The sequence below is a fragment of the Neurospora hispaniola genome, assembly GCF_033458365.1.
Source record: "Neurospora hispaniola strain FGSC 10403 chromosome Unknown B0T23scaffold_6, whole genome shotgun sequence".
In the NCBI taxonomy this organism is placed as follows: Eukaryota; Fungi; Ascomycota; class Sordariomycetes; order Sordariales; family Sordariaceae; genus Neurospora; species Neurospora hispaniola.
This window is the reverse complement of record NW_026944411.1, coordinates 3153731-3181269: the sequence shown is the minus strand read 5'-3', so window position 1 is coordinate 3181269 and position 27539 is coordinate 3153731. Positions and strand designations below refer to the sequence as shown.

The 27539-nt window shown below is 51.7% G+C and overlaps 7 protein-coding genes and 1 non-coding gene across 8 annotated transcripts; 3 read left to right on the top strand and 5 right to left on the bottom strand.

Moving 5' to 3' along the window:
- Nucleotides 1–1095: 1095 nt before the first annotated feature.
- B0T23DRAFT_455517 (uncharacterized protein) lies at nt 1096–7738 on the bottom strand (the record flags this gene model as incomplete). Its single annotated transcript, XM_062841241.1, has 1 exon — nt 1096–7738. One exon carries the CDS (start codon nt 7736–7738, stop codon nt 1274–1276), a length of 6465 nt encoding a protein of 2154 aa, XP_062691215.1. The 3' UTR covers nt 1096–1273.
- A 1797-nt stretch (nt 7739–9535) lies between these two features.
- Nucleotides 9536–10804, top strand: B0T23DRAFT_430964 (sphingolipid long chain base-responsive protein LSP1; the record flags this gene model as incomplete). Its single annotated transcript, XM_062840282.1, has 3 exons — nt 9536–9653; nt 9732–10058; nt 10125–10804. The coding sequence occupies 3 exons, from the start codon at nt 9536–9538 to the stop codon at nt 10802–10804; spliced, it is 1125 nt and encodes a 374-aa protein (XP_062691214.1).
- A 985-nt stretch (nt 10805–11789) lies between these two features.
- On the bottom strand, nt 11790–11869 carry B0T23DRAFT_t272. Its single transcript has one exon. It is a non-coding gene; the product is annotated as a tRNA-Val (tRNA).
- Nucleotides 11870–11996: 127 nt separating this feature from the next.
- On the top strand, nt 11997–13324 carry B0T23DRAFT_455515 (ribosome recycling factor domain-containing protein). The gene is made up of 2 exons (XM_062841240.1): nt 11997–12182; nt 12265–13324. The coding sequence occupies exons 1-2, from the start codon at nt 12115–12117 to the stop codon at nt 13139–13141; spliced, it is 945 nt and encodes a 314-aa protein (XP_062691213.1). The 5' UTR covers nt 11997–12114; the 3' UTR covers nt 13142–13324.
- A 341-nt stretch (nt 13325–13665) lies between these two features.
- Nucleotides 13666–15128, bottom strand: B0T23DRAFT_385624 (uncharacterized protein). The gene has a single exon (XM_062837551.1). The coding sequence runs from the start codon at nt 14920–14922 to the stop codon at nt 13687–13689; it is 1236 nt and encodes a 411-aa protein (XP_062691212.1). The 5' UTR covers nt 14923–15128; the 3' UTR covers nt 13666–13686.
- A 220-nt stretch (nt 15129–15348) lies between these two features.
- Nucleotides 15349–18543, bottom strand: B0T23DRAFT_385622 (WD40-repeat-containing domain protein). The gene has a single exon (XM_062837550.1). The coding sequence runs from the start codon at nt 18211–18213 to the stop codon at nt 15622–15624; it is 2592 nt and encodes an 863-aa protein (XP_062691211.1). The 5' UTR covers nt 18214–18543; the 3' UTR covers nt 15349–15621.
- Nucleotides 18544–20831: 2288 nt separating this feature from the next.
- Nucleotides 20832–22499, bottom strand: B0T23DRAFT_203196 (SUR7/PalI family-domain-containing protein). Its single transcript, XM_062833420.1, has one exon. It carries the CDS (start codon nt 22075–22077, stop codon nt 21007–21009), a length of 1071 nt encoding a protein of 356 aa, XP_062691210.1. The 5' UTR covers nt 22078–22499; the 3' UTR covers nt 20832–21006.
- A 4232-nt stretch (nt 22500–26731) lies between these two features.
- Nucleotides 26732–27539, top strand: B0T23DRAFT_385616 (uncharacterized protein). Its single transcript, XM_062837549.1, has one exon. The coding sequence runs from the start codon at nt 26854–26856 to the stop codon at nt 27226–27228; it is 375 nt and encodes a 124-aa protein (XP_062691209.1). The 5' UTR covers nt 26732–26853; the 3' UTR covers nt 27229–27539.

The following is a 27539-nucleotide window of genomic DNA, read 5'->3' as shown; positions in this document are numbered from 1 at the left end:
CCACCTCTACCTCCACCTCTACTACCCCCAACACAAACCCCCAAACCGACCCCGACCCCGACCTCAAGCCCGTCAACCCAGCCTACGCACAAAACCCAACACCCACCAACCTACAACACATATGGGGCAAGATGAAGAAGAAAAATTACCAGAAATACCAATATAAAGAAGTGACGGTGCTACGACAATTGTCGCTTGAGGAAAGGAGGGAGCAGGAGGAGTGGGACAAGAAAAGGAGGGGGGAATGATATATGTTTGGGGTTGAGGAGGTGGAGGTTCTACTTTGGGGGTTGGTAAGAAGAAAAAAGGAGATAAGTAAGGCTTTTGAGCGGGGGAGGAAATAGTGGTATGATACGGACATTAGGTAAGAAGGAAGAATAAAAAGCGAAGTGGAAAATAGGGGGTTCAAGCATGGATGAAGTTGGGAATAGCTGGAAGAGCTGGGAGTGTTTGCATGACAGCGAGCGGATTAGTAGAAGGGAAACACGGCGGGATAAAACACGAAGGTGAGAGGGTTACAATAGAGTAGGAGATATGGTATGGCATGCAAAGCGGATAGCAAAACATGTGGTGAGCGACAGAACAGAGCTTTCAAAACAACGGGGCCATGCCCAAATGACGGAAGGTTTCAATATCGCCATGAACCCCTCGAGGAAATGACAGTATCACTTACCTAGATTGTTGCTATCAGCATCATCCACTACACGACAGCAAATGGTGCATCACACTCCCCTGCATTCGTGTCTAACCATCTAAACCGACTAACTCCGATTCTTGAAAACGATAAGGTAGGTATGTAGGTACAATACAAAAAAAGATGATTGGGTACAAACGCGCAGCGAAACTAAAACCCCTTCTCTATTCTCCATTTCTCATTCCCCTCTTCATGTCCATCTCTTGCCCTCGTTTCTCTCGTCTTTCATATCAGCACAGCGCATTTCTTCACAAGCCACCTCCAACTCCTCTTCGCCTCTAACTAAATTCTTCCTCGTTACCACCAAGCCAAGCCAAGCCCAAGCCCAAGCCAGATAACCAAGTCTCAGCCTGTCTCCGTCTTGAGCCTAAGCTTAGGTAGGTAAGCTTATTATTCTGTAGACTCCTCACTAAGACCCTAGCCTTTCTTCCTCCTCTTCCTCTTCCTCCTCTGTTACCCCCCTCTCACCCCCCTTCTCACCCCACGTCATGAACCTCTTCGAATGAAACGATCCAATGAATATTGAACAGAACCCCAGACAACCAAACAACCAGATATCTAAAATCACGAGTCAAATACCTACTCCTCCTCGTTCCGATATCTCAGCGGTCTCTGTCTCTTCCTATGACTTGTTCCCTCTTCTCCTCCTTTTGATCCTTTTGAGCTAGAGCCATCTGCTCCACTCGCCTTCCTTTTCAGAGATGATGATGATCCTCTGGTGGGGTTTTGGTTTTGAACTGATGCTGCTGCCGCTGCTGATGATGATGATCTCGTCTCCTTGGAGGGACCGGACGCTTTGGGTTTGGGATTGGGATTGGTGTTGGGATTGGATGTTTTGCGGGTGGCGGTGCCAGATGTATTGGTACTACGGGTGATTTTCCGTTCGGTGCCCTTGGTGCCTGTGGCGGCGGTGCTTTGTCTTGTGATTTTGGTCTTTTGGGACTGAGCCTGCGACTGAGACTGAGACTGGCTGGATCGCTGCCGTAGCACCTTCCCGCCAACGACTGGAGCCCCAGCATTACTCGCCGTTGACTTCAAATTTGCTGGTGGCGATGCTTGATGCGGACGACGAGGCCGTAATCGCTTGACGGGGGGCTGGTCCTCTTCTTCTTCTTCTTCTTCTACTACTTCTTCTACTTCTTCTTCACTTTCTTCGCTGTTGTCGTTGTCGTCGCCGTTGTCGTCGCTTTCACCCCCTTCGTTGGCAGAGCCGGATTCAGGGCCAGGGGCATTTGAAGCATCACGACCAGGAACGGCGGCGCCATCATCCGAGTCGTAGTCGCCGGGTGCCCGGCCTGCATGTCCTTCTTCATCGCGCGGTGTTGGAGGTAAATTCATCCAATTTTCCCAAGCGATTCTATCGGCTTCACATACGCTGCTGCTGCCGGTGGTCGTAGTCGTATCGCCATCGACATCCCAAACATAATTATCACACCACTCACATGGAGCCTGCTCGTGGTTGTCCCCATTCGAACCAGGGGCAGGTGCTTCACCACCCCGTGCCCGCCCCTCTTCACCCCCCTCCTCCTCCTCCTCTTCTTCTTCTTCTTCTTCATCCTCCTCCTCCTCCTCCCCAGAACCAACAGAAGCGACATCCTCCTCCTCTCCATCATCCTCGTCGTTATCAGAAGTGAACGGCTGGAAGTTGGCCGCAGTATGGTACAGTCCAGTACTACTCTGCATCTGCATCTCCTGTCCCTGCCCCTGCTGCGCTTCTCTTATCGCTCCTGCTGCCGCTGTTCCCGCTGCAGCAGCAGCAGCAGCAGCAGCAGCAGCCTCATCCCTCAACGATTGTTCAGCCCTAATTTGAGCCTCGGCTGCAGCGTTATGCATAGAGGTATGACGAGCTCCTGTTCCTCTACCACCAGGAGACCTAGTGACGGTGACGCCGAGAGGTTTGATTTTCATTGTTGTTGTTGCTGGGGAGGGAATTGCCTTGGTGGTGGTGGCGCGGGAAGAGCGGGTGGTTCTGGTTCTGTTTGCAGCAGTGGTAGAGGTAGAGGTAGTTTTCTGCTTCTTTTTCTTTGATGACATGGACACATGATTGGACTCTGGAGCTGAGAGTTCAGCGTCGGACCCAGAACCAGAAGCAGAAGAAGAGTGCTCATCCATGGAGTAAATATCTGCCTCGGGAGCTTTGCGTTTCTTGCTTTTGCTTTTACTTTTGCTGGGGGAGACGCCACTGGGGTTAGCGGGTAGAGAACCTGAGTGGGGGTTCGCAAGCTGAGCAGAGCCTGATGAAGATCCAGATCCAGATCCAGATCCAGACCCAAAAGCGATACTACTCTTCAACCTATCCCAATGACTCCCAGCATGACTCCCAGTCGCGGTGGTCGATTCCGAAGCAGAAGTAGAAGCAGAAACAGAAGCAGACCCACTAGCAGCCTGCTGCCTCCCCGTCTTCCTCGGCTTTCTGCCTGCACCAGGACGGGCGCCGCCTCTATTAGAGCGTTTCTTTTCTTGCCCTCCTCCTCCTTCTTCTTCTTCTTCTTCTTCCTGGTTGCCTTCTGCTTCATCGTCACCGTCACCGCCACCATCACCATTACCTGGTTGAGATGGAGCGGGAGTAGAATTAGACGTTGACGCGGCAGTGGTATAAGCTGATGTTGATGCTGAAGCTGATGTGGCGCGGGAGGTGTTGTTGTTGTTGTTGTTGTTGTTTATTGCTGCGCTGGTGGTGGTAGTGGTGGTGGTGGTGGTGGCGGTTTGCGCTGCTGTGGTTCTCAACTGTCGCTTACGACGGGCAGTTACCCTCGATGGCGAAAGTGGCGCGTCGCTATCTTCTGACTCCATGTCGTCCATGTCCTCATCGCGCTCGGCCTGGCTGTCACTTATTTCCGAGACGGCTCTAGCGCGACGCTTGCGAGTCTGTTGATTAGAGGGGCCATCAGCATCACCATCAGCGTCAGCATCACCGTCTTCATCAGCCTCTGCCTCCGCTTCTGCTTCATCCTCCCCAGCTGATCCCTGATCCTCCCCCTCCTCAGGACTAGGAGTCTTCTTCTTCCTCCCAGCACCAGCCCTCTTCCCACCGCGCTTTCTCCTCTTCCTGCCCACAGGCAAGTAAGAGTCATCGTCTTCATCATACTCATCATACAAGGGAAGGGGATCCCTAATCCACGTTTGGTCCTCGTAATCATCACTGGGGGGAATCTCCATCACAGCCGTCTTGCGCGCGCCGCGTGCTCGACCTTGGATTTTCGCTTTGCCTTTGGCGGTGGTACTAGCCTTAGTGGTTGCTTTACGCGCCGTCCCTTGAGCGAGACTACTACTGCCTCTTTTGCCTTTGGATTTGGTAGCGGTGTCATTTTCGCCATCTCCATCTTGATCTTGAAGCAGCTTCTTGGTGAGATTCGGAAAGTTGTCGCCGTAGTTGAAGAAGAGCTCCTCGCCGGCTTTGATGTCCCGAAGCGCGGTGAACTTGATGCGGTACTCGTTGTTCACGTAGATGATTTTGGGCGTGATGTTGCAAGCTTTCTTGTCGTTTTCCGAGGCATGGTTGATGTACCGGGAGAGGTTGCCGTACATGGCTGCGTCGACCCAGATGCCTTCATGCTCGAGTAACGTAAACAGGTAAGAGCTGGTGCCCTGGGACCCGAACCCTTCTCCACGACGAGCTTCGCGACGCACACCTTCGTCGTGCGTGATTAGCTCACCGGTGTACTCGATCACGAACTCGTCCTGGGAAATGTCTTCGGCAGTAAAGAGACCGTAGCCGCATCCTTCGAGTTGAGATTTTCCAAGCAAAACAGTTTTGGATGCTCCCCGCTGAAGACTAACATTCTGACACCCCGTCGAATGCAATGTCTCATCATGGGCATTATCCGGATCTGCCCTTTCTTTCGCCCCACATCCCTTGCACACCACAGGGTCGCACTCACGGTTGAGCATGATGCAGATACACGGTTTACCCTCCTTCTGTCTCTGAATACAAGTCTTGCCTGTCGAGTGACACGCGCAACCGGTGAATTTGAGGGCGCACTCGTCTACCGTGCACTGGCAGAACCGATCACAGAGTAAAGGACGAGGCGAGGCGTTGGCGCAAGGACAGGCCTCGTTTTCTTTGGTGCAGGGACCGTCGTGATGACACGGTTCGGTGATCTCGCGGATGGAGTGCTCGTGCGTCGCGGTTTGGTCTTGCCAGTCACCCATGAGACACTTCTTGCGGCGGTCGTACCAAGGAAGCGATTTGACTTTGGTTGGGGGACCGCCCTTGGGGCCGGTTTTTGGGCGAGGTGGTGAGACTTGCGGGAGGCTGAGGTCGAGCTCTTTGATCTTGCGGTAGACTTCCCAACATTTGCGGCCTAGGATGGAAGCCACCACGCATTGAGCCTTAAGGGTCTGACTGTGTCCGACACTGACAAACATGTCCTCCAAAACAGAGATTTCGCTGTTAGCCCAGGGGGTGACGGGGGCGGCAGCAGGACCAACGTCGTAGTGCCGGTAGCAGGCGTTGTGACAGGGGAGGTGAAGAGCCTTTTTAGAGGCTGCTGCCACAGCTTCCTCGTCGCCGCCCATCGAGGCGACTTGGTCGGCCCACTTTCTCTTGAGCGCCCGGATGACACCGCCGACACTATCAAGGGAAAATGTCCGGTGGTAGTTGTGGGCGTCAATGTCACCATGCTCACAATCGTGGCTGAAGCAGACATTGCAGCCCAGAACCGCGTAACTTGAAAGCGAGGCCTCGACTTTGGGCAGCAGACCGTTGCTGTCTGATTGATCACTTTGAGGATTGGCTGGAGGGGGTGTCTCTTTTGCACGCTTCTCGTCGACAACGGTCTCACGCTTTTCGAGGAGCAAGACATCCCGAAGGGTGATGGAACGCTCCGGGTCGGTGTTGTTTCCAAACACGTTGTTGAATGCCAGGGTAAAGATGCGTGCCGCCTCCACGGCCTTTGGCGACAAAATGGCATCGTCCTTGTAGGTATTGAGGAGGACGTCCTTTTGCTGTTGTGTGATGTGTGCTTTGTTTTCTTCCTGGCTCAACATATAGCGGATCAGCGTCGGTCTGCCACAAACAACATCGAGACCTAGTTGCTTGAGCCAAGGCTCAATGTACATGGAGAGTGTGGCGGTAAATTCATCCCGGACACGCTTATGATTTTTCTGTTGCCTGTTTTCCGTCTTGAATCCAGACTGGGTGTCCAACTTTTCCAATTCATTGAGCCAGTTGATGTAATCTCTCTCGTCCACAGAGTCTGGGTCGACATCCCGGAGATGAGGAACAAATGTGAGCATTGTATTGGGAACCAAGATGTTCTTTTTGATCTCAGTATGGTGAAACCTGTATTTGGGGACGACCTCCTTGTCCGTCTTGATTTTGACGACCGGGCACTTGAAAGCCTTGGTGGGGGCCCTGGGCTTTCCATTGTCACCGTGGTGAAGCTTAATTTTGAACGCCATGGTTTCCACTCCGTCATCTGAAACAGAAGCGGTGTCGGAAGTAGTAGCAGGAGCGCTTAGGGCCGGCATGTCAGCAAAGGCATCAAAGTCGCTTAGATGTTTTGGCTCTGGGGCCATCTGTTCGGCCTCATCAAGTAGATATTCAACATAACGAGCATGGTCTTCGCCTACAGTGGCAATAAAGGACCGGAGCTTGGACTCTATGTCTTGTACTGTCAAATTAGGAGCCTCAGGAGGCCGGGTAGCCGGAGCTTCCTGGGAATTGACTTTACTTGAGATGGAGGCTACCGGAGCTGAAAAGAATTCGGAGGTTGACATTTGCGGTTGTGGTTGTTGTTGTGGTTGTGGTGGTAATGTCACGGACGCCAACGGCTGTGGCATATCGGGCCCTGCTGGCTGTGACTGAGATATTCTAGCTCCTGATGATTGCGGCTGTGATAACCGAGACGGTGTTGGTTGTGACAGCAGTAGCCCAGACCTATGAGTTTGTCCAGCTGGTCTAAATAGTGATTGAGGAGGAGCCTTGGGAACTTTATTGGGAGGATAAGGTTGTTGCATTCTCGGTTGAGGGTCAATAACCTGACCAGAAGTTGGCTGAGATGCAGGTCGAAAAAAGGATTTGGATGGAGCGTTGAATATGTTCCTGCCTACATTGGGCGGCGGTACTTTCGTTTCTCTCTGGATATGCCCGGGCGGTGCTTGGGAGCTTGGTTGCCTAGGGGGCTGATGCGGAAGCTTGAATACACTACTGGACACAGGGGGTGGCGGTGGACTAGGGCGCTGCCCCTGACCGGGAGCGGTTTGTGAGGCGGTTCTGAGAGGAGGCTGAGATGAGATGGAAGACGATGGGTTTTGTGATTGTGGCTGGGATTGTGAATACCTCGAATGGCTGTTTTGGAGCTGAATAGGTGCAGCTTTGGGTGCGGTTTGTGAGGGGGGCCTGAATATGCTTCCGACTGTGGACTTTGATGACTGTCCCTGAGAAGCCGATATCATATGTCCTCCTTCTGGGACTCTACTAGGAGCAGTCGAGCCGGCAGTTTTCCTAGCAGGTCCAAATACGGGCTTGAGTAGAGGGTGGTACGGTCTCTTGGGCTCTTCTTCGTCATGAACTTGAGCTGGAGGTTTTTCGGGAACACGCTGGGTTGACGTGGGCTTGAACATAGTCTTTATTGTAGGCCTGGGTTGTTGTGTAGAAGGGGGCCTCGTTGTCTCGCGGTCGTTGCTGGTCTCTTTGCTGCTGCTGCTGCTGCTGCTGCTGCTTCTGTCGCCACTGTCACTGTCACTGCCACTTCCAGCCCTGGTGTTGTTGGTTTTGGTTCCGGTGCCGCGGTGATTGCTGGTGGAGGTCGTCGTCGTCGTCTGTGCAGGTGATGATGACTTTCTGATGATGACTTGGACTGGCGACGGCTGTCTCGGGATTATGGTCGGCCGTTTCCACAGCAAACCTCTGCCTCTGCCAAGACTGGGATTCAGGTCTTCTCGGTAGTGGATGGAGCCGTTGAAGGTGATGCCCTCTGTTGGAGCGTTTGCTCTGACCACCACGCCATCATCCTCGTCGTCCGAACTGCTGGAGCTGGCATCCTTGGACGATTCATCGGTGAAACGGTCAGCCAATGAGAATGGATCGGGCACTGGCATCGCTTCAGCTTTCCGTCAGATGAAGTCTCTCTTTTGGTGTTTTTGCAGCCCGTACCAACAACGCCCTCCCTCTGATCCCAGTCTGATGAGTTGCCAACCGACCGGGATGCATTCGACCCGAACCATAAAAGACCTTGAGCTGTGAATTTTGGTTTACCCCTCCTCTAAAGACCTGTCGTCGTCCTCGGAATGGTCGATTTTCTCATTTCCAACTCAGATTAGCCGATTGAGTTTTTTCGATGGCATCAGATAATACTTTAGTGGTCGTCTTGTTGTCAATTTGAAAAATGGAGCACCTAATTGGTCTGGTTGTCGTCAATAAGGTGAGGAGGATGAATAAGACGCGCGAGGTTGGTTGTTGCGACGCGATTCAAGCCATTCCAACCAGTAGGAAGACTTGCATGAAACCGTAAAGTGGAAGTCAAGGTCATTCAGTGAACCTTGAGGGTTCATTGCAGTGCACGAGCCATGTTGAATTGGTAGAGTCCAGGGTTGGGGTTACATGTAGTATTTTAAAGGTATTCTAAAAACACACATTCGCATGGCTCTTCCTTATCAATTATCTGTATATGTGTACAATGATATGACTGAAAGGACTTGTTCTTCTCACTTGGACCAAATGACCCAAGTTCATCCATGGTGTTAGACAGTGCCTGTCTAGCTGACTTGGTCTTTGTGCGTCAATCCCAATTCAGCAAGAAGCCATCCACAACCGGGTCGGTGATGACGGCCTTGACTTTTGCTTAGTGAGCGGCGGAATATGTGATGGACACCAACGTCATCTTCCGTCTTCGGACTGTGGGCACTAAAACCGACACTATAGGGCGCCAACAACAACAAAGAGGCCGATTCCATTCCAAGACATTCAAGCTTGGCCATCGACATCCGTCATCCAAATCTCTTCAGAGCATATGAAGGTTCCTCTTCTCCTTCTGTTCTAGTCTTGTCATGATCCGAAACAGGGAATGGGATGGCCCTACTACACTAAACCATACAGCGATTATCCTAGTGTTGATATGGCAGCTCTCGGAAAACAGTCAACATGTCAAAGCTGACCGGGAGTTGTCCACAATCAACCACTATCGGGCAAGATCAGTAGTCTAGTATAAGTGACGGCTTCATCTGAAGATCATGACTAGGTGGACATGCCACACTTGCCCGGAGACTGCGGAGTGAAAATCAACTTGAACCAGATGCAGGTAATTGTTAGGGCAGCTGCACTGTCGATGCGCTGAGATGCACTGTCGATGACGAGTGGGGACGTCCCCTTATGGTGACACCCCCCCTGTTCGCTCTTCTCGATAGGGGAAAGTGAGCTTGGCCCTGCCCTAGTTTTGCAGTGTCGTCTTCTGTTAGTGACTAGCAGAGGTTGCACACCGACGTCATCCCCCCCTTGCCAGGCCTGGGACTGCATCTGCCGGCACGCGCATGCGACAGACAGACGCTTCTCGAGCCCAGAACTGGAACTTGTCTTGGTTGTCTTTTCCACGTCTCTTGACTGGACTGATCAAAAAGGCCAGACGAACTCCTCCTCCTGCTCCCAAATCCCTTCATTGGTTTTCCTTCCACCAATTTCTCTACTCGTCCGCCATTCGGATTCCCACCAACATTGCCCTGACTAGCTTGCTTACCGCCCAATTGAATATTCCAACCAAGAGAACAAGGGAAGAAGCCCCCCCGACTCACACCGTCAACTGGAACTGTCCGTTCCTACTACTTCAACTTCAACATCACACCACCTTGTGTGATCGACAACTTCAAAACCCTCGACGACAATCGATAAATACTACATAAACCATGCATCGAACCTACTCTATGCGCGCCTCCAGGGCGCCAACCGCCTCCCAGATCCAGAACCCCCCTCCACCGCCATCATCCACAAAGTCGGGACGTCTCTTTGGTCGCGGCGGAATTGGTGAGCTTGTCCCCCCTTCTTCTTTTTTTAGAATAAAAGTCGAGCAGCACAGCTCATAGCCTGTGTGAACGTTAACAGGAGGGCTAGGCCATGCTCTACGACGCAACGCCGCCGGCGCCTTTGGGCCCGATCTCGCCAAGAAGCTCTCCCAGCTGGTCAAGATGGAGAAGAACGTGATGCGCAGTCTGGAAATGGTGGCCAAGGAGCGCATGGAGGTCGCCCAACAGTTGTCGCTCTGGGGCGAGGCCTGCGATGAGGACGTGTCCGATGTCACAGACAAGCTGGGCGTGTTGCTCTACGAAATCGGCGAACTCGAGGATCAGTACGTCGATCGCTACGACCAGTACCGCGTCACCATGAAGAGTATTAGGAATATCGAGGCGTCGGTGCAACCCAGCAGAGACAGTAGGTCCACTCTACTACTCCTACTGTCCCAACTCTTGTCGCTCTTCACCACTAACACCCCACGAGGAAAGCAAAAAATTACCGACCAAATCGCCCAGCTCAAGTACAAAGAGCCCAACTCCCCGCGCATCGTCGTTCTCGAACAGGAACTCGTCCGCGCCGAAGCCGAGTCGCTCGTCGCCGAAGCCCAGCTCTCCAACATAACGCGTGAGAAGATCAAGGCCGCCTACACCTACCAGTTCGACGCCCTGCGCGAGCACTGCGAAAAAGTCGCCATCATTGCCGGCTACGGCAAGCACCTCTTGGAACTCATCGACGATACCCCCGTCACCCCAGGCGAAACCCGCCCCGCTTACGACGGCTACGAAGCCTCCAAGGCCATCATCCAGGACTGCGAGGACTCCCTTACCAACTGGGTCACGCAAAACGCGGCCGTCTCAGCGAAGCTTTCCACTCGCTCGAGGACGCTGAGCCAGCGCAGGAGGAACAACATCAAGGCGAGGACGGAAGGTGGCGCAGGACAGGGACATGACTTGTCGGGCCAGGACGCCCCGCTTAACGATCGGGACTCGTGGGTGCCGGCGAATCAGCACAAGGAGGTGGCGGACTATGAGGTGTCGGAGGAAGAGGAGGACGACGATGACGATGAGGAAGATGATATTCATGCATCGGGCAGCCACTCCATGCTGGACGGCGAGAGCGAACAGCATCAGCGCGGGAGGAACACTGAGCCTGTTGCTGCCTAAACAAGGACAGTGATTGTGTGCTAGGGGCGCGTCTTTACGGGCATCCTGCTGGTGGTACACACGAAAGTCGGCAACAGCAGTGAATCCTCAAACACAAACCCAACAGACAGAAAAACTACACGACCTTGGAGCTAGGATGGGATGGGATGGGATGGCAGGATTCCTTAAGCGACACTCTCTATACCTCTACTTTTCTTGGTCTGTCTGAACCTGAGATGGAACGGACAGACTGCGCGCAGGCAGGTTATTAGTCTGCATAATTGGTAATGATAAGGTTTTGGATCGGATGGTACAAATCAAAGTGAGATGATACCTCGGGGGGGGAAGCCATGGGAAGGAAGAACGAGAACAAGATAGTTAATGATTGCGCTATGGTTATGCTTATTCCTAGGCTGTAGCTTTTTTGTGTACCATTATTCCCAGTTTCATGATATTGATGTTCTGCTGTAAACATGGGTGCTTCTCTGGTGTACACCGTCGATTACCCATCTTAAATCATCAGAGGACATGATACTCTAGAAGCAACAAGGAGCATCAAACGGCAGTGGTCGATGTTAGACAACGATGGTCAACATTCTAACCAGGAGGCTCTTCCCTAAATGAAAGTCATAAAAGACATATTCGCCGTCTCAATCTTATCACACAGAGTGTAGGTTTTGTTTAGTCATTCTTTGAAAGGCGTTATATCACAGACTTGAAAGAAGAAGAGATCATGTCAATTGACCGTGAAGAGAACACAGCTGAGGCATCAAAAGCTTCTTGACTATGAAGCTGTACAATTAATAAGAATTCTCATTTTGTATCAACGTGAAAGATGACTTGAACTTACATTGGAGCCAACGAGAACGAAGCATTATAGAGAATAACTAACTAGGGACCTTGATAATGATAAACTAAAAGAAAAAAAAGGAAAAGCACATGACAGCTTCTCAATCTTTACCAATGGAGAACTGACGATAGGCTCTGAGAAAAACGCAAAAAATAATGATCGCGGCAGGGCTCGAACCTGCGATCCTCTGCGATTACAATGTAAAGCAGATGCCTTAACCACTGGGCCACGCAACCGTTATTGATAGCTGCTTGTTACTGGCTTACTATAACGGCCAGGATAAAGGTACCCATCAAACATTGCCGGAACCACCTCCCCAGCCGGCATTGGCGCGAACTTTAGCTCTTGGAAACGGCGGGGTCTGTCAACTCGAAGCTCCAAGACCATCACGGTTCACGAAGCTTCACCATTTTGTTTCGCAACATCAACTAACCCACTAACTTTTCTGAGAGAAAACACCACCTCTCACCAATTGTTCACCATGAAGTCCTTCCGCGCCGCCAACGCGCTTCTGCGCACCAACTCTGCTGCCTCGAATGCCATCTCCCGGTTCGTCACCCCACCACCATCATCGTCTCAAACATCTTTGTTTACTTTCCTCTCCCATCCTAAAGCTAACAAACCACCACAGCGCCGCCGCCCCTCTAGTAACCGCCTCCGGCTCTCCCGCCTGCCAATGCCTCCTCACCACCCCCCGCACGACCCTCTCTCAGACTCCCTTGACCGTCCGCCCTTTCTCAACAACCCCCATCCGCCCCGGCAAAAAAGACAAGAAATCCAAGCGCGGCAGCAACGAAGAAGTTGAAGAGCCGCCCGCCCGTGGCGGAAAGAAAGACAAGAAGGGCTCCAAATCCAACAATTCCCCCGCAGAAGATGCGTCGTCAAACGACCCCAAAGACCCCAACCGCCCCATCCCCTCCCCCGAAACGCCCTACGACCTCTCCGACCTGACCTACGCCTTCGACCGCGCCGACAAGCACTACCTCGACGCCCTCAAGACCTTCCGCTCCGGCTCGCGCTTCTCCGCTGACTCCATCGGCGCTCTACCCATCTTCCCCGACAAAAAAGACACGTCCCTCAGCTACCCCCTGCGCGACCTAGCAACAGTCGCACAAGTCTCGGGCTCAGGCCGCAAATGGTCCATCCTGTGCTTTGACGAGTCGTCTGTAAAACCTATCATGAGCGCGGTACAAAAGTCCCCGGACTTTAACCAGCAGCCGCAAAGAAGCGAGGAGAATCCGTTGGAACTGACGATTACCGTGGAGCCGGAACGGGCGGAGGATCTCCAAAAGAGAGTGAAGGAGCTGTGTCAGCTGTGGAGAGATAAACTTAGGGCGGAGACCCATAAAAGAGAGGCGGTGCATAAGAAGTGGAAGCAGCAGGAGAAGATATTGGATGATGATGTCAAGGCGTTGAAGACCAAGGTGCAGAAGTTGCAGGATGAGAGGATGAAGGCGGTGGCGGCGAGGGAGAAGGAGGTTTGTAATGCGGTGATGGCTAGGAAGTGAGTTTGTGTGAAGAGTTGGTTCTTGTGTGTATTATTATCTTGGGGTGTTTGTGGGGTTTGGGTCAGTGTCGAGATGGAGTCGGAATACCATTGGGTTGAAACCGTAGTTGCTTGAGACTATAAGTTCAGAGTTCGTGATAGCAAATTTGTGGGTGAATGAAAACAACATTCACCGTGTGGATTCAAAGGTTAGACTTGTTGTACTTGACTTGCTAACAGACTGAAATGTTTACGACTGGACCTGAGTATCCCATAAACCCGATACTCATCTTTTCTTCCGTTTCTTTCTGAGCATGGCATGGTAAAGTGTATGTCAAAGCAATCCAGACCACCAGAGCAATATGTCTTTCAAAAATTTGGACACAACCAAGACACCGCACAAGACTTTCACATACCCTTATTTCCCCCCAGGCACAACAAGACAGCCAATACGGGTATTCATAATGTTACAACTGGACCACTTCTACACCTCAGTCCTCTTCTTCTATCTGTTTTTACATCACAATCCCCTCCCCTTCCCCTTCCACCCCCCTTCAATTCCTCAACCTACGCCTTTTTCTGAGCCGGAGCCGGAGCCGGCGCCCTCGGCAGACCAGCAGCAAGCAACTGGTTCAACTTCTTCTTGAACTTCTCCGCATCACTCGGCGCATAACTGAACGTTCCGCCGTGATACTTCTCCACCATTTTCACCGTCTCCGTCAAACTCTCCACATACTTGGGTTCCTCATACCTACCCAACACGCTCGTCTCCAGAATCTTCTGTTTAGTCTTCTTCTCCGGCCCCTCACTAACCGCAAACTTATCCAACGACTCCCTCACCCACTCCTTCTCCTCCACACTGCTGAAAAACACGGGTTTCTTCTCGTGCACGTACCGGTGCTTAATAGCCGTCGGATCGCTCGTGACGCCCGACTGGTCGTTGAACGGCAATCCGCCGCCCAAGATCCGCATCGTGCGCATTGCTGACTCCACTTTACCCAGCGCCGCGTCCGTCGCGAGGGGCGGGCCGTACCCCAGCAGTGTATCGGGCGTGAGTTTGGGGACGTATTCGGTTACTTTGCCTTGCTCCAAGCCGCGGAGGAAGGCTTTCTCTTCTTCGGTGGGCGGCGCGTCGTAGTCGTCGCCTCTGGTGCGCTTCTCTCCTCCTCCGGATCCTCCGCGTTTCTTGTCGCCTGCGGGACGGGCGCGCCGGGCACCGAAGGGGGGTCTGCGAGCGCCAGTGGGACCGGCACCGGGGGTACCGGGGGTAGCACCGAAGCGCGGACGGGTACCGTTAGGACCAGCGGCGAAGCGAGGACGGAGAGCAGCGCCGGGCGCGACGGCGCCGGGGATGTTGCTGCCGCGAGAACCGAGGGTGCCCTTGAGGGAACGGACGTTGATGACCTTGGGAGCGCCGGACGCACCACCACCGCCACCGCCGAGGGGAGCGATGGCGTCCTTGGTTGTGCCCTTGCCAGCGATGGGAGCGGCAGCGAGACGGCGGGCGTCACGGGCACCGGCGGGAAGGGTCTTGTGGAAGGAGTTGTCGTTGGTCAAGGACGTGAAGGATCCGCGAAGCTGGGTGAGCTTGCCGACGGCGGCTTCGGACTTTTGGCGGCTGGCGCTAATGGGACCGGGGGCGCGAGGAGAGGGAGTGGCAGCGTCAGCGGCAGCGGGCTTCTTATCGTCTTCGGCGGCGCATCGGGTGGTGGTGGAGGAAAAGGGACGCTGCTGCTGGGCGTTGAGAAGGGTGCTGGCGACACCCCGCCGGCCTAGGGTGGAGGTGACCACCTGACGGTTCATGGTCGGTGGTTGTTGTGTGGTGTGTGGTGTGTGATGTTGGTGGTTGGAGACGACACCACACTCGGTCGATCGATCGAGTCGAAGTGAGTGGACGGAGCCGGCTAGGCGGGCGGGTTCGCGGGATTCAGGTTGAAGGTGGACGGACGGACGGTCGCGGTATGGAGCTCAAAAATGCCCGTCAAATCGGACGGACGCCCAGGCCCCGCCGGCCCGCACAGCACAAAGTGGAAGCATTGAAGAGTGGGCCGTGCGCAACCCCGGATTTGGAGGAATTTGTTTATCGGGGTTTGATTGGATGGTGGAGTTGAAGGTGGGGCAGTTTTACTAACAGCAACGATGCTCTGAAAGTCGTCACTTTAGCACTTTGTCAACAGTCTCTTCAACTCCCGGATTTCTAGCTTTGAAATCCATGAATTATTGTGTTGAATATATCTTGAATCATAATGAACCTGTCTTCTAGAAACTGTAAAGAAGTTTCTTCACATTCGAAGATCTTGCTTGCGTGAAATTGGCCTCGCATAGCTGACGCTACTGTTAGTGCTCTGGCGTATAAGTGGACAAAATGCATACACCCAACCAAATCGTTATCATCGTCAGCAGAGACAACAAAACGAAGAACTTCGACCTGGCTTCAAATCATGTGCTACTTAATGACAACAATACTCTATATACCCTTTTGTCTAAACCAACTCACACCTTCTAAACCCCAAAATCCCAAACCTCCATGCCCACTCCCCCCACCATCACCCTCCCCTCCTTAATCACCTCCACATCCCCAGCATCCGCCACCGAGCTATACTGATTATCCAACAGCGTCACCTTGACCGGCTCTTCGCTTCCCTCCTGCCAAACCGCCCGCCAAAGCTTCACTCGCTGGTCATTGCTAACACTAGCCACCTCCACCGCCTCTCCATCCTCCTCCCTAACGGTACAAATGCCCGTCACACCAGCAGCATGCGCATCCTTGACTCTCGACCTGCTCAACACCTTGTACGTCTTATCAGCAGCAGAATACTGCAGATTCGTAAAGTGGACGGCGTTGTCGTCGCCGCCTGTAATGACCAGCCAGCTCTGGCCTGATGAAGACGACGAGAGATCAAGACCCTTGATACTGCTCTGATGGACCTTGGCGAGGGTAACCATCTGGTACTCTGCCTTTTCCGTCTCGGTCTCGCTTGAGGCAGAAGTAGACCAAACAGCAACATGACCGTCCGTCGAAGCAGTCAGGACCTGGATATCCTCACCAGCGTCAGCGACGCGCAAGTGCCGGATCTGCGTCAGACAAGCACCCGTGTACCGGCCTTGGGCAAGCAACTTCCACTGCTGAGAGTCGGTTGAGTAGAGGTAGCTTTTCAGCGTCGAGTTACTCAACGCCAAGCTGATAAGCATCTTTTCCTCTCCTTGTGATCCATAACGCTGGACATCAAAGTCCACAATCCTTAAATCCCCATCTGCCGACCGATCCGGGTACTTGCTCTCGCAAACCACCGCCAACGCCTCGTACTCCGATTCCAATCTAGTAATCCTCCACACAAAAAACTCTTCATTCCCCGCGCTACTCAACAAGTGCGACTCGCCAAACCACTTCATGGCTTGGATACCAGCACTATGCTTCTCCAGGATCGCGAGCGGTTTGAAACCCCTTTCTGTTTTTTCTTTCCCAACAGGGGCAGAGGAGTCCCGATACTGCCACAGACGGATGGTAGTATCCTCCGCAGCAGTAGCTACATACCGCCCTACTTCCCCTGAGGATGAAGAAACAGAAGCAGCGACGGCCCGCAACTCGCGACCGTGGCCGCCTTCTTTCAGGGTGCGTAAAGGAGGGGATGATTGGCTGTAGAACCGCAGAGCAGAGGCTTTGGTGAAGATGAATCGTAATGGACCGGGAGAGCCACCAGAAGAAGAAGAAGAAGAAGAAGAAGAGGGAAAGACGACGTCAAAGGCCCGGTGACCACCGCCGCATTCGACGGTGGTGAGCTCTTGACGGGTGGACTCGCTCCAGACGACAAAGTTCTTGCCGCGGAAGCCGTGGATGATCAAGTCTAGCCCAGATGAGGAGGAGATGAAGTGGGCGCCTTCAATCATGCCGAGGGGAGGGGAGATTTCGTGTTGGAGGTGCAGTGTGGCTGAGTTAGTGGTGGAAGTGAGGGTGTATATCCTGTACCGACCATCGCGGCAGCCTGTCAGAAAAGAGGTCGAACTACCCGGTAGCGGAACGATACAGGTCACTGCGTCTTTGGTACGCGCGTCCTTGCGGGAGTAATCGAGGGTGTAAGCGTCAGGTGTCGATTTGTAGACAGCCACAGCACCGACGCGCGAGCCGAGGATCAGTTTCGAACCGCAAAAGGCAGCGGCCGTGGCAATGAAGGGGGATACGTCGTCGCTGGAGAGGCAGATATTGCGCGGGTCGACGGTGACGGAGGAGGTGGAGGGGTCGAAAGTCATAAGAAGGGCGTGGTCGAGGCCGAGGACGGTGATGATGACTGTCCAGGCACCGGGTTGGTCTTTGTGGAGGGTCTCTTGAGCGCCTTCGATGAGGAGGATATCGGAGATCTTGCCGGGGAAGGCGTGGAGTTCTTTGACTTTGTGGCCGTCTTCAAGGAAGAGGTAGACTTTACCACTGGAACTGCCGAGGATAGCGGTCCCCTGAACTGGGCTCTTGACGACGTAGTAGGACTTGAGGTCGGCGAGAACAGTCTCCGAAAGGTGAACATTCTTCCAGGTGAGGCCTTCGCCTATCGTCCCATGCAAGAGCCTCCCAGACGACGTCGTAGCGAGAAGCGTGTTCTCAGACAGAAAGGCGTATCTCTGAAACCCGTTTTTGACCGTGTTCTTCTTTTGTCCTTCCACCGGCGCAGTCGAGTCCTCTTCAACCCCTTCAGCAACCCTCATGGCATCCTCGACCGTCAGCGTAACGTCAATATCCCTATACGTTTGCTCCCCATTTCTGACCACCTGATCACCAGCCATCGTAATCTTTCCATCCGCTCCACCCGTTGCAATCAACGTCGGCAGTCCATCACCCCCCGACACCGCCGTCGACCACATATTCTTGCCATTATGACAACTCACAATCCCGCAGTTCTTCAGCGTGCCAAACGACCCAGCAATGTCTTGTTCACCACTGTAGCCCCTCTCCAGCGCCTGCTTCCACTTTGCCTGATCCAGCGTTAACTCCCACCTCTGTCTCGTCGCATCCTCACCGAACGAGTGGATCTCAATCGGACTTCCATCCCCATGTTGCGTCCTTCCCGTAAACCGCACCTGCCAAATCCTCGATACGTGACCCATAGCCACAGCAAGACATCTCGCCTTGTCGTTTTGGTTTTCGACCTTGACTTCCGAGTTGTTGGGTCCTCCGAACCCAGTCTCTCTCGCTTCTCCCAATGTTCTCTTTGAGTGATCATTTTCTCCAGAACCATCTGTAAGAATAGAGGTACCCCTGGTCGGCGAATCGGTGATATCCCATATCCGCACCGTCCGATCATCGCTGCAGCTAGCTAGCAGTCTGATCTTTTGACCGCCATTAGAAAGGGAAATCTCCGGCGAGATGGAAACCCCAAAGATAGACCCCTCATGGCCGGTAAAGACGTAGAGGACCTCGAACTTTTTCCCCTCACCCTCCCCGCTCCTCCCATCGAGAAAATACTTCCAGACGACAATCTCTCCAAACACCGTACCCCCCGCCACCAGAACTGTCTCGTCATCCAACAAACACAGATTCGCCGAATACAAAATCGGTCGTGAAGGCGAGGTGAGCGGGCCAAACGTAACCTCTCCGTCCTTCCCCCCGATGATAGAAAGCGGAACAACTTCATTATGCGCAGTCACCAACGCTCCTTGCACTTTTCTTTTCCCTCCCTCCTTTCCTTCCGCTCCTCGCTTCCTTGAAGGAAACAAAATCCCATCATATATCCAATCACCTGCCTTCTCCTCTCTCAGTTCCACCCCACTACCCCCATGTCCTTTGACGAGCTGATCCACTGTCCCCTGAGAAATAACCGCCACGGAATTCGCGCCCCAGATCAACACCCGCGGCTCCTCATCCTCATCCTCAACGTCATCCTCATCCTGGCCTGTTGTTGTCCCTGCTGTCCCTGCGGGTGTTGTCGAAGGTGAAGGTGAAGGTGAGACATACAGACCGTGAATAGGCTGCGAGTAAAAGACTTTGATCTGGGAAACGAGGCGGGAGGTGGTGACGTCGTAGATTTTCAGGTAGGTGTCTTCGGCGGCGAGGAGGTAGACGCGAGAATTGGGAGACTGGTAGAAGGCGAGGGCCGTGATGGGGTTGAGGACAAAGTTATGGCGGAGCTTGGTGGGAAGCCTTGTGTGCGTGAGGGATGTCTGTGGGTGGTGTTAGTACCTAGGTAAGTTGTAACTGTGAAGACTTGAGAGTGAGGTGAGGTCGAGTTTCTTGCACTGAATGATGTGCGAAAAAGGAAAACATTGTTGTTGACGCACGTTTTGAGTCATGTTGGGCTGTGATGATGGACTGAAGCGTCCGCGTGGTCGGCTGCGTTGAAATCGGATCCAAGTAAATCTCAGCTATCCATTCTTGGGAGTTTGTGCTGTGCAAGTACCTAGTCGTAGGCACCTTGATGTCCTTTGGTAGGAACGACCAATCCACAACTCAGGTGAGGAAATTCCCAAAGTGAAACGAGTGACTCCATTTTTTTTTTTATGAGCGCTTCCAACCCTAACCCTTCACAGCCTCCTTTTTAAGGTAGGTATTCCTGATCTCGTCGTCCTTTCCTCTGACCACTCCTAAACAACCTTCTTACATGGGTACTACTGTAAGTTACCAAACTTTTTAGTATTTCCGACCAAGATCACGGAATACTTACCTAGTTTCATTCAACTTTCTCTTCTCCCTTTTTCCTTTTTTTTTTCTTCGTAACTGAAGGGTGATTTTTTTCCAGTCTACAGTACACACGTGATTGCGACGATCTCGTCAGACAAGTGCTACCTACCTACCTACCTTATAGACTCTCCAACTTCACTCATACCTTCCACTTGTCTCTATTCCCCGCTCGTAACATTATTATTCAAATCTTATGCATCGAAACTAGGTACTATTCTCTTTATCTCAGTTCCTTTTTCTTTTTTTTAATGTTCCGAAATAAATAAAAATCCCCTTGTCTTACTTATTCTTCCATAGTTCTACCAGCAGCGTAACCCTACCTACCTACTAACAAAACACCACTCCCACTCCCAGTCACGCCGCCGCAGCCACGCACGCTCGAGTTACACCCACCCACCCACTCACCAACTAATACAACAAAGGGAAGGAGGCCTCACCCTCGTGAAATTCCGCTCCTTGAAACAACAGTCTTTCAACATCCAGTATCTCTCCCCCCCACATATGCAGTATCTCAACTGGCGGAGCAGATCCTCCGCCAAGACCGTTCATGTCAGGCAGGCCGTGAAGATGTGCATCACCGCTACAGACGAACCGAATGGAGAAAAGGCGGGGACATATTGATGTAAATGCACATTTGGCTCACATCGACATTCCTTGGATCTAATTTATGCAGGGCGTACATATGTTGTGTTCAATCGGGCAGGAGAGACAGGTGACGTGGTAGTCTAGTGGCCCGGCAAGACATGTATGTATGCGTGTGGGGGGGAGAAAGCTTGAAGTTTTAGTTAGGGCACTAAGAAGGTTTGAGGATGGCTCAATCTTGCATGTTTCACCGGAAAGGGAAAGGATGTTTGAGAATGGTTGAATCTTCATGTTTCACTAGAAAGGAAAAAGGAGGCTGTAAGTTGCTGTACGAGATATGTTTCGTCCATTTCAGGTTATAGCTCGAAAACTAGGTAGTAAATAACTAACGATAAAGGAATAGGTATCATCATCCACAACACGATGGGCATACAAACAATCAACTGTGTCGTATATCCATAGCCACCTTCTTACTCTAGTTTTCCAAACGCCGGTAAATGCACCCATAAAAGATATATCCCCAAGTCATAAAGCGAGCAAAGTAAGAAATACCTTTTGCTCGCTGAGAGAGTCATAACAGCACCCAGAAAAGTGTGCTCCTCCATCACCACCCTCCACACCCCTTCATCCTCCACTCCTCTTTAGATCCTCTGGTGGGAATAAGGCTCATAAGCCATATCGCGCTTAGCATACTGCTGTTGCGGCTGGCTAGCATATCCACCACCTCCAAGGAAGCCCTGGCTCGGCTTGCCATTGGCACCATGAGCATGGAACCCACCCACCGGCTGATACGGGCTACCAATAAGCTTCTCATTCTCCATGCCGACACTCCGTCTGCTGCTCCTGCTGGAGTGACCACCATGAGAGCTAGGCGCGCAGCAGCAAATGGTGAACATCCAGAAGAAGGCGGACGCCAGCGCAAAAGCCGCAGCAACCCAAATAGCCACCATGAACCGCTTGTTGAACTCGCCCTCGGCATTGTACTTGCCCGCCACGGTCTCGACGGCGCCGACGACAATGACCGAGATACCGGTGGCCAGGGCGGCGAAACCGCACACGGCTACGGCCGCGATGCCGGCGACCAACCACGTAAGACACGAAACGACGCGCGAGCAGTTGGCAAAGATGCCAAAGACGATTTCGACAACGAGCGCGACGAGGGCGATGATGAAGACGATCTGGGCCCACTTGCTGGCCGTGACGTACGTCTTGAACGCGTCCGTGACCTCCTTGGGCAGGGTAATGTTCTGGCCCGTGAGGGTAAGCAGCGAGTTGATGTCATGTTGCGTGCCGTTCAGCGCGTCCTCGGCCCAGTTGAACTTGGCCTTGGTGCACTCGCGCGTCCCGTTGTGGGCCGTGGTGCAGTAGCCCCAGAGGGAGATGTCGTAGATGTCGTAGAAGCCGAGGAGGGACGCCGTCAGGTTGGTGAGGCCGCCGTTGGAATCATCGCGCTTGGTCAGGTCGTCGATAGTGATCGCCTCGACGTCACGGCCAAAAATCTGCTGCGCGCCGGCCTTGAGGATGGAGGACTCGTTCAGGTTCAGGAGGTCGCCGGCGTCGGCGAGCGAGATGGAGAAATTGGAAAGGTTGACATCGAACATGTACATGGACTTGTCGGCGACGCCTGCTAGGCCGCCTACTAGGAGGGCTACTAGCGATGCTACTGTGAGCAGGAATGGCAGGGCCACACAGACCACGCGACCGACACCCATCTTGTTGTTATTTTTGTAGTTGTTGTTGTCGGCCGTCGACGACTAGGTTACTTAGTAGTAAAAGGTACGTAGTGGTGCTCGGATCGTGGGTCGGTTCGTTGTGACGTTGTACTCTACAGTATGTATCGATTCAGGTCGTGCGGGGGATGGAGGGGAAACGCGCTGGGTTAGGTGTCGTGCGTTAGGCTGAGAGTTAGGTTGGCGGGGGTGTTTATCCTCGACTGTATCGCCAAATTATTGACTTGTTGATGATGTCGACTCGATTTGAAGTATTCGAGGGAATCCGAATTCGTGAGATACACAGGAAAATGATGAGAAAAGAGAACAGTTCCAAGACACAAGAAGGGCCGTCAAAACATACAAATATGCTTTCGGGTTTTTGTTTGTCAGTCGGGTGCTGACAGCAGCAGATGATCACAAAATGCGAATGGCTGAGCTGGCTGAGCTGGTTGGCCGGAAAGATGGAAGGATCTTCAGCTAGGTGGGCTGTGTCGGCCAACTGGTGGCGCAGTACTAACAAATTGAACCTGTACAGTTCCCGGGCCGTGTGAGATTGACGGGATTTGGCTGTCATCCCCCGCAAACAGCTGCCCTGTTAAAACCATAAATCACACTGTCACGGACCTCCACTGGCATTACGAATGTGTGTGTCTTGAGCAGCCACCGTCCCTGATGATGATTTACATGGTGTAGTGAACTGACGCGTCCCGTCATCAGCGTGTCGGGTTTTATTACGCGGATTCATGTTTATCAACGTTGCCAATTCATCGCCCTCTTGAAACTGTTTTTAGAGAGGCAAGGGCGGAGCGAGGCGACACTCGTGCTGAGGTATCTACAGTGGGGCGCCAAAAATAAAACACGTTCCAAATTTCCCGAATTTCATGACAACGACCACCTTTCTTCCATTGTACCTTATAACTGCAGACCCTTATAAAAAGCTTAGAAAATAGTTTAATAGGTACTTCAGAACCAGGCGGATAAAACGTATTATTCAGTATTTCGTATACCAGCCTTTTACATCCACTATAGCCTGCACTCTTCGAGGCATGCTGTCAACCAGGTTATTGACTATGTTAATTTCAAAGTCCAACTATTCCTTTTCAACTACCTCTAATAATAATTTTAATACTTAGGAATTCTTTAGCATTTTTAAAAGCTCAGGATATCTTTCTATAATCCTAGTTTTAAGTAAATGCTATAAATTTTCAATAAGGTTAAAATCGGAAAAATATAGCGGCTACGCTAATACTTTAAAGTATATTTCCTCGAACTAATCCTTTACAATCCTCGCTATATAAATAGGCACATTATTTTATATAAAGGTAATATAAGGCTCTATAAATTTAAGAAATTCTTTTTTAAGGATTTCCTTATAAATTCGAATTGTAATACTTCCTCTTTTTATATTAGAATCGCCGGGGTAAGGAACGAGCTTACTCTTTACGCTATAGCGAATTGCACTCTAAAATATTTATAAAAAACGAGATCTTTTATACCGGGCTTGAACGTACTTGGGATTAATAGCTAATAAACCTAAAATAAAACAATTTAGTTAATTTTTAGGTAAAAGAGAAAAGAAAGGCTACCGGAGTCTTTTTTTACCTTTAGGGCGAAAAACCTAATATTTCCTTCTATTAGTTCCTTTTTCTACTATTAATTTATCCGTAAATAAAACCGTCTTCTAAAAGGATAGAGGCTTATTACTATATTCGAGAGACTAAGTATATTTAGTACTAGTTGTTTCTTAGGAAAGATATAGCCGAATAACGGTTAAGGAGTATAAAATACCTTCTTTTCGGAGGTAGCGCTTTAGAGTGGGCGTTAAGATATAGGGATAGGCCGCAACCCTTAAATCCCTAATAGAAATAAAGGGCTCGAGAGTAGTCTTTCGTAAAATAATTCTTTTATTTTACTTAGAAAAGAGTAGTGGTTGTCTATGGCTAGGTTTAGAGATACTATAATCCTAAGCAGTGAAGTACTTTATAATACTTCGGATTAATTTTGGCGTTACGCCCTTATGTATAGTTATAGCGGTAGATGTGACGCTCGTTTAGTATTTCGCTATAATCTAGTTCCTCCGCTAAGGAGTTGAATATTTAAATTTTAGCTTCTTAATAGGGCTGGCAGTGATAGCGGGCATTTAAAAAGAAGGTATTGAAAATAAAAGAAAGTAAAAAAGCGGTAAATGTAGGGTTGCGGGGTAAACGTGTTTTATTTTTGGTCCGGGACTGTAGGTATGTAGCTTTGTTAGTACAGTGTCCAGTTATGAAACCTTTTGGCCTTGTCATCAGATTTAGGTACCCCGCCCCTCCACCCGTTTGACCTTGAGATCTTTTCCAGTTTGTCGGGACGAGACAGAGGACGGGAGGGTTCAACCTCGTATTGCTTGCATTTTCAAGAAACACTTGTAGTGACAGCCGCAATGATACACCGTGATACCTCGAACGGCCTCCCCAATAGGATGGCAAAGCTGGGAAACACCTACACGTGTCTGGAGAAAACATGTCTACTGACCTCGTAGACCTCACCAACAAAGACATGTGCCAAGCCGTTATATCGATATAAACCCCGCACAAGGAATATGACTGCAAGGGATTTATTTGGACATACGATGGAGCACAAGAAGCAAACTCGTCACGGCCGATAGGGTGTTTTCCTTTCACCACAAAAAGTCGGCGGCCTATACTCCTATCCATGTTCGTGACCCTCCAGACGACGTTCAGAGCAACGAACCCTTTTCGGCATCAGGGTGGAGCAGTTGCGGCCTTCGGAGGAACGGCAGTCGAATGAGGGACATACATACGAATCCCGCTGGGGATCTTTTTGTCTCAACGTTGAAGCGAGGGGCTGGGCAGGGCTGGTCAACATCTTTTTTGATACACCACCTTGATCGTAGGGCTTGGAACCTCACTGACGTTTCAGGTTTATCGACCCTCCATCAGGCACCCAAGATGCTGGGTCCCGTAGTCTGCATCAAGGTATCCCCGCCTGTTGTTGGCGTTGACCCCTCCTTATATCCACTCATTATGTCAACCTCTTTTTTCACTTGTAGAATGGGTTGAAGTTTCTTGTGTTGTATCTTGCATTTCTGACGAGACTAGATAACAACTTAACCATCCATCCTGTTGCGTACTTTCATCCATTCACACGTGTTGGGCATGAGCCACCACCACGCCCATGTCAGCCCGCTCACCTACCCCTCTTGTGATCCAGACACAAAACCGTGCACTGGGCAGTTATGGCAAGTCTGGGCTTTTCCCCCTCCCAAGACTGACCAAGCCTGACCAAGCCCGCGGCCAAGGCGGCCATTGGTTCCCTTCCAAGCCACCGGTGAAAAAGCTCACCAGGGGGCAAACGGGTGAGTGCCCTCAACTAGATGATAACCCGACTAAGTGGAAGGCTGAGCTCTGGATGTTGGTCGATGTCGTGCCTGTGCCTTGCGTGGCAGCGATGGAAGCTTTCCCTTGTGGTGGTTGAGACCTAGAGGTAGGTAGGTTGGGGGGGGGGCGCAGCAGCACTATATTTAGAGCTGATGCTATGCCGTAAGGTGTACGTATTTTACCGGCCGAGGCCCCACCATCTGACGCGGCCGGGCGGGAAAATGAGTGGGGCTCCTTCTTCACTGCCGCCCGCCCACCCGTTTACCCGTTCAAAAATTCGCGTTAGGTTTTCTAGATTTCCAATGTTTCCAAACTTTCAACTTCGCCCGCCTTGGATCGTCTGCCAACCAACCTAACCTTAAGTGACCCGTCGATGGCACCGCAAATCTCAATCCACAGTATCGGATTCAGATCGTCGTCCCCTGTTTATCGGCGTATTGGCTAAGGCGGAGGTGAAACATGGGAAACCTCGGCGCGGTCAACACCTCGCCGAGTCCCACTTGTATGTAATCGCCGTTCCGTGTCGGCTTCGGGGATGTCACTTGGACGCCGATTAAGTCCGTCTCCGTCTCTTCCGTGTCCCGGCTGTAATCTCCGACAGCATCGCGTAGGTGTCCGAAGGAGTCACTCACCCATGCCACTTCTCCCTTCCTCCCCTTCCCAACCCTGAGTGAGACGCTCCGCAGTCGGACGTGTCAAACAAACATACCAGAACTGACCGTCAACTTCATAACACATGTCAGTCTGTTTACTCACGGGATATCCTTTATTATGCATGTCTGACTCCCGCCCTTTCCGGCATCGCCGTTTCTTATCTCTTTGTTTGCGTAAAAAACCCTTTTCTTGTCGACTTGTACCCAACGCGCCAGCCAGCCTCCACAAAAGAAGCCATCATCATTCGATACTACATGGGCATCAACCTGAGGAGCCACGTTACGGACTGCTCTGGCCCGTCAACTAAGGCAGCACGTACAGCAGAGGCATCCCCCACCGCCAGTGAGACTCCTCAAATTTGGATCCGCGCGCCGGCCGCTCGGATACCGAGAAACAAATTAACCTTCACCGAACGGCGGAGATGAAAAACAAGAAAGGACTGAAAACATGAGCGTTTCGAAAAATCGTTGCACCGATCTCTTTCGCTGGTCAAATTTATCCTTTTAGCGCGCCCCATAAAAATCAGGCGACTACTCTTGAGGTACTGGCAGAAGGGTCTTATCGCATAGAAAGTGAGGTAGAGAAAGGTAGCTGATAAGGAAATTGTTACTGAACTGCATGTCCTATTGGATAAACCCCTGTCGGCGCTAAAAGGATAAATTTGACCAGCGAAAGAGATACACTACACTACACTACATTGGATACCCACTATGGTACGTCGCACGCAGACACTCACACACCCATGTCCACTCAAAGTAAACACGTTTTTTTCCCTCTCACTGCCCTACTCACTGCCCTGCCCTGGCCTCACCTCACCCAACCTTTGCCCCAAATAGGAAAACGCGTGGAAAACCTTGACATGCCGAGTGACCACGTCTTTTTCACCTTCCTCGCTTCCTTCGAACCTACCTATCTCCATCCCCATCCCCATCCCCATCCCCATCCCCATCCACCATCCACCATCACGAACAATTTAGAGAAGCCAAGTAGAATGGCCGGAGAGCCCTGGTCGCTTTACACCGCCAAGGTGCATGTCATGCACTCACTCGGTCATGTGGACTGCCAGGAACTTTATTTCAACCCAGGGAGGAAATATTCCAACAAAGTCGACAGATAACTCTCTCTCTCGCAAGCAGGCAGGCAGGCAGTGTGATGTGATTGTGGACGCGGCGACGGTCCTTGTCTGTCTTGTCTGTCTGTCTTGTGTGTGTCTTTCGCTTCTCTCTCTCTCTCTCTCTCGATCGAGAGTCGGGAACCTAGTAATCCCTCTCTCCCCCTGTTCCTGTTCCTCTTCTTTTCTGGTTTGTTTCCACTTTGGAATTTGTGACCCTACCTAGAACTCCACCGTTGGGTGGTGTAGTGTAGTTGGTTGAAGCGACCGATGACATGGTGGATGGATGGAAGCGAAAGAAACAAAAATGGGCTGGA